The 15,464-nt window shown below is 44.8% G+C and overlaps 1 protein-coding gene across 1 annotated transcript in view; it reads right to left on the reverse strand.

Moving 5' to 3' along the window:
- Positions 1–15,464, reverse strand: part of BTBD11 (BTB domain containing 11) — a 322,211-nt gene that overhangs the window by 85,103 nt on the left and 221,644 nt on the right. The window contains 1 exon segment of the mRNA XM_031938943.1: positions 6,841–7,045. Within this exon segment, the coding sequence (XP_031794803.1) occupies positions 6,841–7,045 (205 nt within the window).

Genomic DNA, 15,464 nt, shown 5'->3' on the forward strand with positions numbered 1-15,464 from the left:
CTAGCAGGCGGGTTAGCAGATTTACTGCTTGGGCTGTTTTCCATGGCATATGAAACCCAGAGCTCTGCTGGCAGCTGCCAATATCATTATTTCTGAAAGGATTTTTAAAGAGTGGAAACTTGGCAGCTGAGCCGGGTGCTTGAGAGCAGCCTGAGCTCGCAGAGGGCTGCAGCCAGCTTCTGTGCCGTCCCAAGGCCCCGCGTCCGAGGGGAGGAGAAGGGGAAGGGGACGTCCAACAGGTGGCTTCCGAGATGGCTCGAGCCGGACCCCTTCCAGCCTGTGTTCGGGGCTTTGCGGACCAGCCAGTGCCACGGAAACCTGAGTTTCTGTTATCAGGAAGCATCTGCCTTCCAGAGCGACGGCATGAAGGGAGCCAGCCAGGGTGGTGCAATGGGCACAGCAGGAGCCAAAGTAAGAAAACCAGGCTTGATGTTGTGGGTCTGGCCACACCCCAGCAGGGTAGTCTTGGGTAAGTCACGGCACTTAGGGCTTTCTCTGCTATAGGATGGATGGAGAACTCACAGACCACTAAATCCAACCATAGATGGGGAAACTGAGGCTCAGGGAGAAGGGATTTGGCCAGGGTCAAACGACTGTAGCTTTAGAGCTAGAAGGGACCTCAGAGTCCGGCTCCCTCATTTTTTTGAATGAGAAAATTGAGGCACAAAGGGTTAAATTTTGTGACTTGCCAAGGATCATATAACATATATCAGAGACAGGATTGAACCCAAGTCCTTGATGTCCAAAATGACAAAGCGCATATTTCTGAATTCAAATCATCCTCAGACAAGCTGTATGATCTTGCACAAGCCATTTCATCCCGTTTGCCTCAGTTTCCTCCTCTGCAAAATGAGCTGGAGTTCATTGATTATTATTTATTTATTATTATTGTCTCATTGGGCCGCTCTCATATTCTGCCATGAAAACCCCAAATGGAGTCATGAAGAGCCAGAAAAATGACCGGAATGACTGGACGACAGCCCTAACCAAGGCCCGTTGCTTTTTCCATGTGGACAAGTTGACTTCCGTGGGGCTTTCCCGAGAGATGGAAAGCACATTTCCTGGTAGGGGGAGCTATACATGCTCCCTTGGATGATCACCATCCCTTTATCTTGGGGGCCTTCCCCAGCCTCCCCTTCTATGAGTGTGCCCCAACATCCCTTCTCCCACCACGAATGGGACTTTGCTCTAAAGCTGAGATATCTAACGCCCTGTGTACAACCAGAACCGGATTATAATGTAATCGAGGAATATTTACCAAAATAAAAATACAGTAAAACCCAGACAATGTCAGTAAGTGGTTTTCTGAATCAATGTATTCCCACGGGGATCTTCATGCTTAGTTTAGTGGCGATGCTTTCTATTTAAATGTGACATCCACGATAGCACCAGAATCCCACCATTCAGCCGGCAATCTTCCTGTGGCAAGGCCAGGGGCTCCCTCCTTCCCTGGGAGAACCTACTTCCTCCCCGTGGCTCCCACAATCCCCGGGCTTTGATTTTAGGGCCTCCTGGACCCCCCTCATTAACTCCTTTCCCCAGATTGCCCTTTTCCTGGCCCCTTCCCCCTTCTGCCGTGACCCCCCGGAGGCTGGACGCCAGACTCTCTGGAGCGAGGCCATTTCTCCCGGTCCACATATTCAGACTCTCCCCCGGCTGTTTTTTGCACCAGATTTTATAGCTATTGTTCAGAAAATGAAGATCAGACCTCTCCACTTCACAAGGTTTGTTGGGAAGATCAGATGAGGTGATAGATGTGGAAACACTTTGTAAACTCCAGACAGCGCAGATGTCAGGAGCTGTTCCTGGACTGTGTTGTTATTACAAGGTAAGTGAGAAATTCCTGAAAACCCTGCTTAGCTTTTTTCAAGCCCATTAATGACCTCAGGAGTGTCTCCTCGTCTGGGCCGCTGGAAGAACTCGAGTTCTCGTCTCAGAAGTCGTCTGGCCTGACCCCCTCACTTTACAAGTAAGGAAACTGAGGCGGGAAGTTCAGGGCTTTGCCCAAAGTCAGTCAGAGGGGATGCTCTTCCCCTTGTGCTGCTTAGGATGGAATAAATAAAGTCAAGTCTAAGTCTGAGGGGGCAACAGTCTCTCTTTGGGCTGAGTTACCTAAAGCTTATGCAATATTTCAAGAGAGGATTTCATATTTATGGTGTGGTAGAAAGAACATTATAATTGGAGTTGGAAGACTGGGGTGCAAATCCCAAATTACTTGTGTGATCTTGAACCAGTCACTCAGACTCAGTTTCCTTGTCTGTAAAATGGGTCCAAATATTGAAAAACACCACAGTGTGAATTCAGCTGACTGATGTTTCCCACCTCCTGATGAAGAGGTGGTCATTTCTCTGGGCCTTGGTTTCCTTATCTATAAAATAGGTCAAGATATTGAAAGACACCAGAGTGTCAACCAATTGTGAGTTCAGTGGGCTGATGTTTCCTTCCTCCTGATGGAGAGGTTGTCACTTCTTTGAGCCTCAGTTTCCTTATCTGTAAAATGAGGAGGTAAGATTAGGTGACCTCTAAGGTCTATCTAGTCCTAAAGTATATGACCACTTCTCTCCTATCCTCGTCATCTCTCAGCGTGTGGTCTCCATTTGTTACTATGACCAAACTGTACGTCTCCTAGTGGCTGGGATGGTACTCTGATGACTCTCAGTGGGAACCTTCGCTGTGGCTACCCCTTCCCACCTTGCCATGTGCTTCGGACCCATAACCTCAGAGAACAGAGTTGCAATAACTCCAGGTTGGGATGTAAGTAAAGAAAGAGCTGAGAACTTGCAGGAAAAAAGGAGAATGAGCAGTAGGAGAGATAAGAAGGGGGAAGATAATGAAAATAGGAAAGAAAAAGAGGGAAAAAGAGGAGGAGGGACAGAGGGGGAGTAAGAAGAGAAGAGGATAGGGAAGAGGGAGAAAGGGGAGAGGGAGATAGAGAAAGAAGAGGGGATAGGGAAGGAAGGATAGAGGAAGAGAGGGGTAGATTGGGGAGGCAGAGAAAGAGAAAGAAGGAAAGAAAGAGGGAAAAGGGAGAGAGAGAGAAAGAGACAGAGACACAGAAAGAGGGAGAAAGGGAGGGAGAGAGGTTGAGAGAGGGAAAGAGAGATAGAGAGAGAGGGAGAGAGAGAGAAATAGAGACAGAGATAGAGAGGAGAAAGAGAGAGAGAAGAGACAGACAGAGAGAGACAGAGAAGAGATAGAGAGAGAAGAGACAGACAGAGAGAGAGAAAGAGGGAGAGGGAGAGAGAGAGAGGGAGAGAGAGAGAGAGAGAGGAGACAGAAAGAGGGAGACGGAGAGAGAGGGAAAAGGAGAAGAAGGAGGAGGAGGAGGAAAAAGAAGAGGAGGAGAGGGAGGAGGAAGAGGAGGAGAAGGAGAGACAATTAAATGGGGGAACGCTACTCTAGCAGTAGATGAAGCCAGCCAGTAAGACTGGAGTTAACAAGGAAATGAGGAGAAAAAAGCCCCAGGAGGCTCATCCCTCGGCTCTCTTCCCTGCTTGGAGCCCATTTCTTTGCACAGCTCAGCAAGTCTGGATTCCACACATCCCAGACCTTTAAGAAAACTCCACAGTGAAAGGGATTTAGCTGTCAGCAAAAAAATATTGTAGATTTATGGGCCCTGAGGAACAAGGCAGAGTAAATGCCACATCATTTTATTTATTTTTTTTTAAAGGAATGAGTGACGCTGATGGCTTTGGTCCATTCTCGGTGGCCTGGCTAAGCTGTCTCTCTGAGCTGGAGAGGGCTCTCAAGGTGTCCTTGCCACTGGGAGTGTCTGGGAGTGCTGACTGGGGGCAGCCGGGGGGATGATGTGGGTCCTCCATCCTCCGGCCAGTTGGGATGCAGAAAAAGACAAGCGCCAGCCTCGGCAGACGTCTCTCTGGCGAGTGCCCCAGTGAGCCCCTCTCCCAGCTCAGCCCGAAGCGTCCCCCAAGCAGGGTGGGGTACATCATGCACCTGGTGGCCAGTGACCCTTGGGGAAGCAAACTTGGGGGAGCCAGTGGCCCCTGGAGTCAGGCTGCTCCCTTTGGATCAGAGCAGACAACGTACGCATCTGTGTGTGCACAGCAAATAAACACAAGGTGCTTTGGAGGGGTGGCTCTATGAGGGCAGGGACTTTTTCAGTTTTACCTTTGTATTTCTTGTACAGAATAAGTGCTCAGGTACTTGCTGATGGACTGCTTTAAAGTCTCTCATTCCAAGTCTATGAGTCTATGAACCCCTAGAGTGGAAATTCCCTGAAGGCGGGAACTCTCTGTTTTGTTTTTGTCTTTGCATTCCTAGTGCTTAGCACAGTGGCTAGCACACAGTAGGCGCTTGCTAAATGCTTCATGGATAGACTGGTTTAAGGCACCTTCTAGTTCCAAGTCTATGAGTCTATGAACCCCCAGAGCAGAAACTCCCTGAAGGCAAGAACTGTCCTGTTTTTGTCTTTATATTCCTAGTGCTTAGCACAGTGACTGGCACACAGTAGGTGCTTGCTGATGGACTGCTTTAAGGCCCCTTCTAGCTCCAAGTCTAGGAGTCTATGAACGCCTGGAGTGGGACGCCTTGAAGGCAAGGACTGTCCTATTTTTGTCTTCATATTCCTAGTACTTAGCACAGTGACTGGCACATAGTAGGTGCTTGCTCAATGCTTGCTGAGCCAGATTGATTTGACCAGAAAAGAAGCTAGGAGTGATGTGAAGTCTGAAGGTTGGGAAGGAGGCCGGCCGCCAGCTGTGGTCAGGCTCATCCCTTGACTCTGTGATGAGGTCCTGGGTAGGTGAATCCAAAGCCCCAGAACGTATCTTGCAAGGAGGGGAAGTCTTTAGGAGCCCTACTGCAGAAGGATCTTGGGTGATTATGTGCTCCTGGGCACGCACTTGTCAACTCTTGCCTTATCTTCCCTTCTTGTCAGTTTGACACTAATTGGCTATCAGTGTTATGTGTTAGAATAACCAAGGGACGCTCATTATGTTCTGCTTTTTGCCTTGGGTTTGCAGCTGCCCCAGGCTCTCTGAACACGATGCACTTTTATTTCCCCATCTTTCATCTCGTTCTGGGATTGCCCGGTGGAAACAGTCCTGAGCTAGAAATCAGGCAAGTTGGGACAGATCCTGGCGGAGACCCTACAGCTGTAGAACTCCAGATCTAGGCCTGGGAGGCATCTGGTCCATTCCTTTGGCAGATGAAAAGGCCGAGGCTCAGGGAGGTGACTTGTGCAAGTTCATACATCTGGCGTCTGACAGGATTTGCTTCAGCATTCTACCCAGGGAGCCAAGCTGCCTCTCACTGGCTGAGTTACTTTATCTTTCTGCTTAAATTCAGAAAAACGGCACCATTTCTCTTATTCCTCATGGCTGGGAGAGGCCATTCTTCCCAACCCCACCTAGAAGGGCAACTGTGGTGCGATCGGCTCCATTTTACAGATGAGAAAACAGAGACTCGATGACTTGTCCAGAATCACCCAACTCATCTCGGAGCCGGGATTCAAACTCTCCTCACTTGGGAGGGAGGTGCTACTATTATCCCATTATACAGATGAAGAAACTGAGGCAGACAGAGATTGAGTCACTTGGCTGGGGTCCATCATCCAGTAAGCGTCTGACCATTGGAACTCGGAGCTTCCTGACTCCCAGTCCATGCTCTGTTCCCCATCCCCTCCCCACAGATGCCATGCTTTGTACCTTTGTACCTAACCACTGGACTATCTCAATAAATGCCTGCTGAATGAATGGACGGATGGATGGATCGAACCAGCATCGTTCGGCTCACAGCTTCTGGAGATGTTTTACTGGCAAGTGTTTCAGTGGCTAATTGGGAACTAAGGATAGAACACATCTAAGACCTGCTGACCCAGCCCAAAGAACCCTGGGCAGGCGGGAAGCCGCCCGTGGGGCAGCAGCCCCCGCCTCCATCACCAAGGAGAGTTCTGCATTTGGGATGGGCCCCAATTCCAGATCACGTTTTTTTTTTTTTAAACAGTTTCTCCAAGGGCTATGTGTGTGCACACATGCATGTATGTTTTTTCTTTCAGACATGAAAAGAAAACACAATTGCCTGAGAGGAATCGCAAGCACCGAGGAGCTTCAGCGATGGAAGCCAAAGGTCTGGAAAAGCTTTAACAAGGGAAAGCTGACTCGGGTGCCTGGCTCTGGCAAAGTCCATAAAACCCTTCGGTGAAAAATAACACTGGCTGGTGTGTGTGGGGGGCAGCAAGGCTCATTTCCCACTCCCCCTTACCTATTCATACACACACTCACATGCACATTTACACAGTCACACACACATGCACTCATGCACTCTTACACCCACTCATAGCCTTATACACATACTCATACTCATATACACACACTCCTGCATTTGTGTACAGTTCTTTTCTTTCTTTCTTTGTATCTCTCTTCCTTCCTTCCTTCCTTCCTTCCTTCCTTCCTTCCTTCCTTCCTTCTTTCCTTCCTTCCTTCCTTCTTTTCTTTCTTTCTTTCTTTCTTTCTTTCTTTCTTTCTTTCTTTCTTTCTTTCTTTCTTTCTTTCTTTCTTTCTTTCTTTCCTTCCTTCCTTCCTTCCTTCCTTCCTTCCTTCCTTCCTTCCTCCTTCCTTCCTTCCTTCCTTCCATCCTCCTTGCTCATTCCTTCCTTCCTTCCTTCCTTCCATCCTCCTTGCTCATTCCTTCCTTCCTTCTTTCTTTCCTTCCTTCCTTCTTTCCTTCCTTCCTTCTTTCCTTCCTTCCTTCCATCCTTCCATCCTTCCATCCTTCCTTCTTATCATCACCTGAGGCTCATAACTGCCCAGGGTAGGGCCATGAAAGAGCGAACATGATCCCATCACTCCCACCTCCACCCCAAAAAGAGGCAGTTCTTACCTTTCGATCTGGAGGGTGACTTTGGATGGTTCCACGTTGGGGTTTTCCCACTCCATCTGGGGGCAGTGCATGAAATAGCAGAGGGTGTACAGCGCCTCGGGCTCCCAATACAGTGCCCCCTGTTTGTGGTGCATGGGCGTCCCGTTGCCATGCTGCTTGGCATGGAGTGGCTGCAGGTGATGCATTGCTCTGGATACCAGGTCACCTGAGGGAAGAAAGCAGATGAATGGTCATGGGCCTGGAGCTAGAAGGGACCTTATTTTACAGATTGGTTTACTGAGGTCCAGGGAGTCTGATTTATACAAGGTCACTTAGATAATAAGTGCAAGAGATAGGAATTAAATCACAAGGACATCAACCTAGAGACCATCTATGCCAACCCCTTTATTTTATAGATGAGGAAATTGAGGGTTACATAGAGAGTAAAAGCCAGAGGTAGGATCTAAATTCAGATCCTTGGTCCCCTGTGTTGGTATCCTTTCCACCAAATCCTTTTGAGGTCACCAAGCAAATATAGGGAGCCGTCTTATCTACGAAGATTTTTTTAAGATTATATTTTCCAAAATCCCAGCTCAGGAAATACAAGATCCAATTCAGAGAATTGAAGCAATAAGTTGAGGTCACATTGGAGCTTAATTAATGTTTATAGACGGAGCTCGACTGCCAACAGCAAATTCCCAACAGAGCTGGAACTTGAGTCCAGCTCTCCTGACTTCTTGGTTACTATTCATTGGCTTATAAAACTTTGCCTTTGTCCTTTGAATTATACAATTTTAAGATCGTGAGAAAAATGTCTCATTTAGAGAGGATAAGGAGTCTCCCATGGGAAAAGTTTAGGGGAAGGTGGGTGGGGTCTGGAGAAGGGTCTCCTTGTAATCACTTCTGTGTAAGGGATTTATAACCATTGCGTGAAAGCCCTAGGTAAGTGCTGATCTAGTTTTCCCCTTTACTGTGCCCCCATACTTTGTTTTCAAGATTTTCCTTCCCCCATTACACAAGATGGAAAGGGTCAGCTTTCCACATGGGGAGACCACTTGACAGGGATGCTGTGAAAATCACAATTCACTAGATGCTCTCCAAGTTTTCCTTCCCAACTTGTTGTTATTGTTTAGTCCTTCATCCTCCAAGAGGACCATGGCATCAGGGAGGGGATGCCGTGACATGCAAGTGAATTAGATTTAAGTGACCTGTCTCACTTTCTCCTCCAAGCCATCTGGGGTCCAGTGGCCAGATATAGATCAGGATGGCTGGAGATGGCCCTGCATGCAGTGGGAGCTTCCTGATCCTGAGCTCTCATGAAACTCTAATGGGAAGATCTTGTGGGCACCAAACAATAACCAGATAGAAACTCCTACCAACCAGATACTATAGAGTATATGATGGGGTTGGGAGGTGGGAGCCAATGGGATGAAGCTAAAAATGAGTTAACTCTGGAGTGACTAAAGATGAGCCATCAAAAATGAGGTGCAAGATACTTCTCAGAAACTCCAATCCAGGACTTCTGTCAGCTTTACCCAACAATTCTTTATGTTATGAAATTAGAGGTCATTTATGTGTGTGTGAAAAATACTGGAATGGTTTTTCATTTCCTTCTTCAGTCCATTTTACAGATGAGGAAACTGAGTCAAATAGTGTTAAAGTGACTTGTCCAAGGTCACACAGCTAGTATCTGAGACCAGATTTGAACTCATGAAAATGAATATTCCTGACTCCAAGCCCAGCACTATTCACTGTACCACCTAACTATCCTTGCATATCTGTGGCTGTCTTTAAAAGCTGAAATAAGAACAGCCAAATAATTTTTTCCAAGGTCACACGGCCAGGAAAGGTCAGAGTCACAATTCCAATTCTAAACATAGGGTTCTTTCCTGAAATTAGTCTTTCCTAGACAAGGCAGGCTGGGATGAAGGAAGATGGACACTTTCTAATATTGCTTTGTATGAACGTACATCTTTTAGTGCCAGAAAAATCCTGCTTTCCTCGGGCCGAAGGTATTTATTTTGTGATAAGTCGGGCTGTAGGTATTATAGTGAAAGCTAAGAACTTCTGATGGACAGTAACACACAGGGCGTCCTTCAGGGATAATACAGGGCCAGAAATGGGTTGGAAGGAAAGAGCTTGAAATGCAAAGGATTGTGGGGAAAGAGGGGGAGAGAGGCCCTAAGCCCCCAAAGCAATTCCACTGGGATGTTCTCCAAGGCTCCTGTCCGGTGGGATAATTTTATCTCTAAATGACATTCTCTATTAGGACATATGGGCAAGGGGCATGAGGGATGGGGGAAATATGCTGGATTTTAAAATATAAAATAGTTATATACAGAAACCCAAAATCTTGGATCTTAGAGACTCACCAAGTCTAATTATATACTTGTCCTTAAATACTCTCAGGAACAGGGAGATCACTACTTCAAGTGTCCCATTATTTTTGTTGTCTTCAGTTGTATCTGATCTCCTCTGAGGTTTTCTTGGAGGGATACCAGTGATACCCTTTCCAGCAAATACTCAAATACTCTAACACTAACATTTACTAGCTGTGTGACCTGGGCAAGTCACTTTCCTCAGTTTCCTCATCTGTAAAATGAGCCGGAGAAGAAACCGGCCAACCGCTTCGGTATCTCTGCCAAGAAAACCCCAACGGGATCATGAAGGATCAGACACGGTTGAAAATGGCTGAACCATGACATAAATAAGGTAGATTGGAGCCAGTCTTGGAGAGAAGGTAGTAGCAATACAGTGGAGTGGGGAGAGCTGGGAAAGGAAAGCAGGGTTTTTGCTGAGATTAGAAAGAAGCCAGGGGAACTCAGATTTGGTGACCAGGAGAGTGATCATTTTAGGCCTGGGGCACAGTCGGTGAAAATAAAGAGTTGGGGGACAGAGACCAGTTAAATGGCTTGCCTAATAAGTGTCAGATAGATCCTCTCTGTTTCCCAGCCTCCTCCTTGTCTCTTCCTTTTTTCTTCCCACATTCACTCCTTTCCCTCCCCTCTTTCTCCCATGTCACCCCTAATGGCTCCCATTTGGTTTTCTCTATTTCCTCTTCTCATCCTCTTCTCTTATAACAACAAAAAAGGGACTGCTAGAAGGAGGAGCACAAAGTGAAAGAAAAACAGAGGACCCAGAGGAATGACTGCTCCATCCCCAGCCTGACCACCACTGCTATTAGGGGCTCTGGGGTTTAACACTGATAGACAAAAATGGACCTAGAGTCTCTTACAAAAGCACTGAGCTCAGTGGGGTTTGGCAGAATTCCTTTAGAGCAGGAGTTCTTCATCTTTTTTATGATGGGAACCCCTTTGGCAGTGAGTCAATCAACTAGCATTGATTAAGAGTCTATTATGTGGAGAAGGACGTACAGTGGATAGGTACATGTCCTGGAGGACCTGAGTTCAAATCCAGCCTCAGATACTTAGCAGCTGAGTAAAAGCTGATCCTCCAAACAATCCTGAGAAGTAGGTGCTGTTATTATTCCCATTTTACAGATGAGGACACTGAGGATAATAATAGGGTTGTTTTGGAGGATCAACTACAATAACATTTACACTTAATAAAAGTTTGCTTCCTTCTAGATTTGTCTGCACAATGCCTAGGATATATTAGTGCCTGATAAATGCTGATAGATTTGTTTAAGGGCACAATATCTCAATTCTCAAAACACAAACTCTTAGTAGTGAGGTACAGCAGCTTTTTGTGTACAAAGGAAGGATCCCTGGACCAGAGTCAGAACATCTCAGTTCTTCTTCTTCTTTTTTTTTCTTCCCTGAGGCAATTGGGGTTAAGTGACTTGCCCAGGGTCACACATCTAGGAAGTGTTAAGTGTCTGAGGCCAGATTTGAACGTAGGTCCTCCTGACTTCAGGGCTGCCACAGAACATCTCAGTTCTAACCTTATCTCCATCACCGATTCACCAAGTGTCTTTAAATAGATCCTTTGTCCTATCTTGCCTCCTCATTTAAAGAGATTGGAATTGATCAGAGGTTATTAACCAGGAGACTGTAAAGTTTTTTTTTTATAAAATTTTGCTGCCTTCATTTCAATATAATTAGTTTATTTTGTAAACTTATATATTTGATGTTACTCATTTAAAAATATCATTCTCAATTACACGTATTTAACATAAACCAGATTGCTTACGGTCTTAAGGATGGGGGAGGTAAAGGAAAGAGAGAGAAAAATCTGGAACACAAAGTCTTACAAAAATGAATGATGTATATTTTAACAAATTTAACATGTATGGGTCAACCTGCCATCTAGGGGAGAGGATGATGGGAAGGAGGGGAAAATTTGGAACAGAAGGTTTTGCAAGGGTCAAAAATTACCCATGCATATGTTTTGTCAATAAAAAAGCTTTAATAAAAAACGAATGATGAAAACTATCTTTACATGTATTTGGGAAAATAAAATATCATTGAAAAATTTAAAAAATATATTATTCTTGCACATGTTTAATTTATGTCAGATTGCTTGCTTAGGGAGGAAGAAAGGGAGTGGGGAGGGAGAAAAACTTAGAATACAAGGTTTTGCAGAGGTGAATGCTGAAAACTAGCTTTGCATGTATTGGGAAAAATAAAAAAGTATTGGAAACTGTAAAAAAAAATGTTATTTTTTTATACATGTTTAATCTATATTCCAACCAAGAAGTGCACCCAGAGAAAATGCCAAGAGTCTGGAGATGGAGCATCTTTCTTAAGATGGAGCAATTCTGCACATGTTTAACTTGTAGCGGGTTGCTTTGCTGTCTTGGGGAAGGAGGAAGGAAGGAGAAACATTTGGAGCCCAAGGTTTTGCAAACTAGCTTTGCATGTATTTGGGAAAAGAAAATAGTATTGAAAAATTTAAAAATATAGATGCTTCTTGCACATGTTTAACCTATATTGGATTGCTTGCTGTCTAGGGGAGAGGGAGGGAGGGAGAAAAATCTGGAACATGAGGTTTTGCAAAGGGGAATCTTGGAAAACTATCTCTGCATGTATTTGGAAAATTAAAAAAAAACTATTAAGAAGGAAAAAAAGACTGAGAATTAAACAATATTCTGAGAAGAGATCCACTGGGCTTCCCCCGATGGCCACAGGGACCCGAATGAGACAGTCTCTAAAGCTCTTTACGTTCTCTCTGATGTCCAAGAAAGAAACCAAAGAGATCCACATTAAATGCATAATGATGAAAATTAGCCTCAGATTAAAGAGGTCAGGTTGTTGGGGGTTTTTTTCCCTATGGGCAGGGATGAGGGAAGAGGGAAAGCAAGGATAAAAAGTAGGAGAGCGGAGAATGCAAATGGCAGCTGAGCAGCGTGGGGCCTGCAGCCAAGCATGACCGGTTGCCCTGGGAGGCCCTGGGAGGCCCCGGCCTCTGAGCAGCCGCTGCTGCAGGGCCCCATGCACATCTGCCCAGGCAGCTGGGCTGCGCAGCGGGGCAGAGAAGGAGAGAGGAACGAGCATCCTGTAAATGGAGATGACAGGAAATCTCAGAATCAGCCAATTTGCATCTTAAACAGGAAATCCTGACCAGGAGCAGCTAAAAACCTTTCCCTCTTCTCTCTTGGCTGGTTAGCTGTGGGGATGGGCCTGGGGGGACTGGAATAGGGAACTAAGGGCAGCTTCTCCCTGCTGGGAGCCGTGGAAAGCAGTGGATTGGAGGCTGGCAACCGGGGTCAGCTCTGGGCTCTGCCAGTTCCTTGATTTGTGGCCATGTAACATTTAAAAGATGCTGACCCAGAGGAACTGGCTTTGAGTCTGGCTTGACCACTTATTTCTTGGATGAGACTCGGTTTCCTCATCTGAAAAATGACGAATTGGACTGAGGGCTCTGAATATTCCTCCAAATCAAGTGTTGTTCTTGATTTATTTTTGTTATCAATCTAGTGAATCCTAGGGATCTCTTCTCAGAATAACTTTTTTTTAATTTTTATTTTTTTTTATTTACAAGTTATATACATGGGTAATCTTTCAGCATTGACCCTTGCAAAACCTTCTGTTCCCACTTTTCCCCTCCTTCCCCCCACCCCCTCCCCCAGATGGCAGGTAGACCAATCCATGTTAAATATGTTAAAATATAAGTTAAATACAATATATGTCTACATGTCCAGTTATTTTGCTGCACAAGAAAAATCGGATTTAGATAAAAGGTAAAATTAACCTCTCAGAATAACTTTTAAAAAATCATGATTGAAGGAAATGCCAAATCTTAGTTCAAGGTTAGTTAAAATAAGTTCATGTCCAAGTTCACAGATGTCCTCAAATCTATCCAGAGGAGGAACTCTTGCTCTAAACGCCAAGATGGCAGACATTTGCCTTTGGAAGGGAATTAAGACCCTCCTGTGTGGAGAGTGATGTCCAGCCTATGCATCCTAGCCTCCTGAAGAGGTCATGGAGTTATCACCATGATCTTTATCTAATCATATATTTTCTTTTAAAAATATTGTTTTTATTCCTGTTTAAATTTTTTTTCTATCATCTCCATTTCTGAATGTATCCCTCCCTTCTTCTCTTCCTAGGAAGTTGAAACAAAGACTAAAAAGAAAGAAAAGAAAAAAATTAGTTCAGCAACATCAGGCAACATATAAACTATGACCTTCAGTCATATATTTTCTCAACCAATGAATCCTAATAGTCCAATTATTATTATGGAGGCGAGGGAGAGATACCGACTGAAAATTTTTTTGCATTAAAAATGTTCTCAAGAAGATTGAGAAAACAGCTGATGTAGCAAAAAGAGGATGCAAAAAACTGATTATCCATTATCATTCATGCATTCAAGTCTTCAATTAAGACTAGCAGTCATGGTAGGAAGCCTGAACACCAATTTCCCTGTGTCATTGGTGCAGAGACACACACATTGATGCCAACTCAATCATGAACCAATAATAACAACTAGTTCATCTGTAATCCTTTGGGGTTTATAAAGTATTTTCTTTTGTTTGTTTGAGGTTTTTTTGTCTTTGTTTTGCCGAAGCAATTAGGGTTAAGTGACTTGCCCAGGGTCACACAGCTAGGAAGTGTTAAATATCTGAGACCAGATTTGAACTCAGGTCCTTCCTAACTTCAGGGCTAGCTGCCCCAGAAAGTATTTCCTTTACAAGAAAGTTAGGCAGTGTGAGTCATTTTATCATACCCATCGGACAGATGAGAGAACTGAGGCACAGAGAAATTATAGGTGAATTGATAATGTTCACACAGCTAAGTCACAGCTGCCCTCTCCCTGCCTCAATTGTGATGTAACTTGTGGGTTACCTGGGGGCTTGAGCCAAATAAAATGACAGAATGATGACCTGCTGTTTTTATTTTTCTCCCCAACCTCCATGGTATTAGAAAGATTCAATTTCAATTCAAAAAAGTTAAGAAGGGATAAGGGACACAGCTGGCTCAATACCTGACCTTGGCACGGCACCCTGAGCTAATTCCCATGAAATTGGGTAGTCGGACTAAAGGATCACTAAAGGACTTCCCAGCTCCAACACTGTGCCCATTGTTGAGGGCTCTGTAGGTTCAAAGATTGATTTATTTGGAAGTTTAGTAAATGCATATAATAGACAAGTTTTGTTTATACTGAAAAGACCTACTCTGTACGCTGGGTTATTACAATTTATATCAAAGATTATTTTTCTTTTCTGTTATGTACACTAATATATAATTTTCTTTTTTTCCTTTTTCCTTCTTTCTTTTCTTTCTAAGTTCTCACAACTCTTCCATCTATGACATTTTCTGTTCTTGGGCTCCCCGGTCCCTTCCAACAGGGACTTTCCCTGCTCTACCGCTTGTCTCACCTCCGATATACTCTATTTCTGCAGATCAAATTTCAAATCAGTTCATGATTCAGCAAATTGGTCCAATTTATTCCAGTTTTCGCTTCATGATCTGGTTCTGCTAGATTACCTTAAGTTACTTATCATGTACTGCCTCATATCATCTGATATCTTTTCACCCATCTGTAGCCTTAACCATGCAGGCAGATCGTGAGCTCCTTGCTGCTTTTCTGGAATCCTCCACAAAGCCTAAACATTATCTTGGGTGGGGGCTCACCCAGTGCTTATTTACCCCAGGGAAAGCAAACCAGAGAAGATTGCTTTTTGTCTCCATGTTGGGTAAGTGGGGGATGAGAATCTTTCCCAACAGGTTCTATGATTTTTCCTTCTCCTAGTCACAGTCACACTTTTGGTGCTAGAAGTCTAAGGTTCCTTCTTTCCCTGCTCTCTGACCTTTCCCTTTTCCTCACCTCTTGAATCACCTCCTTCAAGAGTTTTAAAATAACTGCTGCTTTCCCCTCTTTTCCCTTCTCTCCCTCTCTCTCCTTCTTTTCCCCCTTCTCCCCTTCTCTCTCCTCCTTTATCTCCCCCTTTCTTCCCCTTTCTTCCCCTCCCTCTCCCTTTTCCTCTCTCTCTGTCGTCTCTCTGTCTCCCTCTGTCTCTGTCTCTTTCTCTCTCTCTCTCTGTCTCTCTTTGTCTCTCCTTTCTCTCCTCTCTCTCTCTGTCTCTCTCATTCTTTCTTCCCTCCTTCCTCCCCCTCTCTCACCTCTTCTCTCTCTCTCTCTCTCTCTCTCTCTCTCTCTCTCTCTCTATCTCCCTCTGTCTCTCTCTCTCTTGCTCTCGCTTTCCAATCTCCATCTCAGTATCTCTCAGTCTACCTCTGCTT

This window comes from Sarcophilus harrisii, chromosome 5 (genome assembly GCF_902635505.1).
Source record: "Sarcophilus harrisii chromosome 5, mSarHar1.11, whole genome shotgun sequence".
Taxonomy (NCBI): Eukaryota; Metazoa; Chordata; class Mammalia; order Dasyuromorphia; family Dasyuridae; genus Sarcophilus; species Sarcophilus harrisii.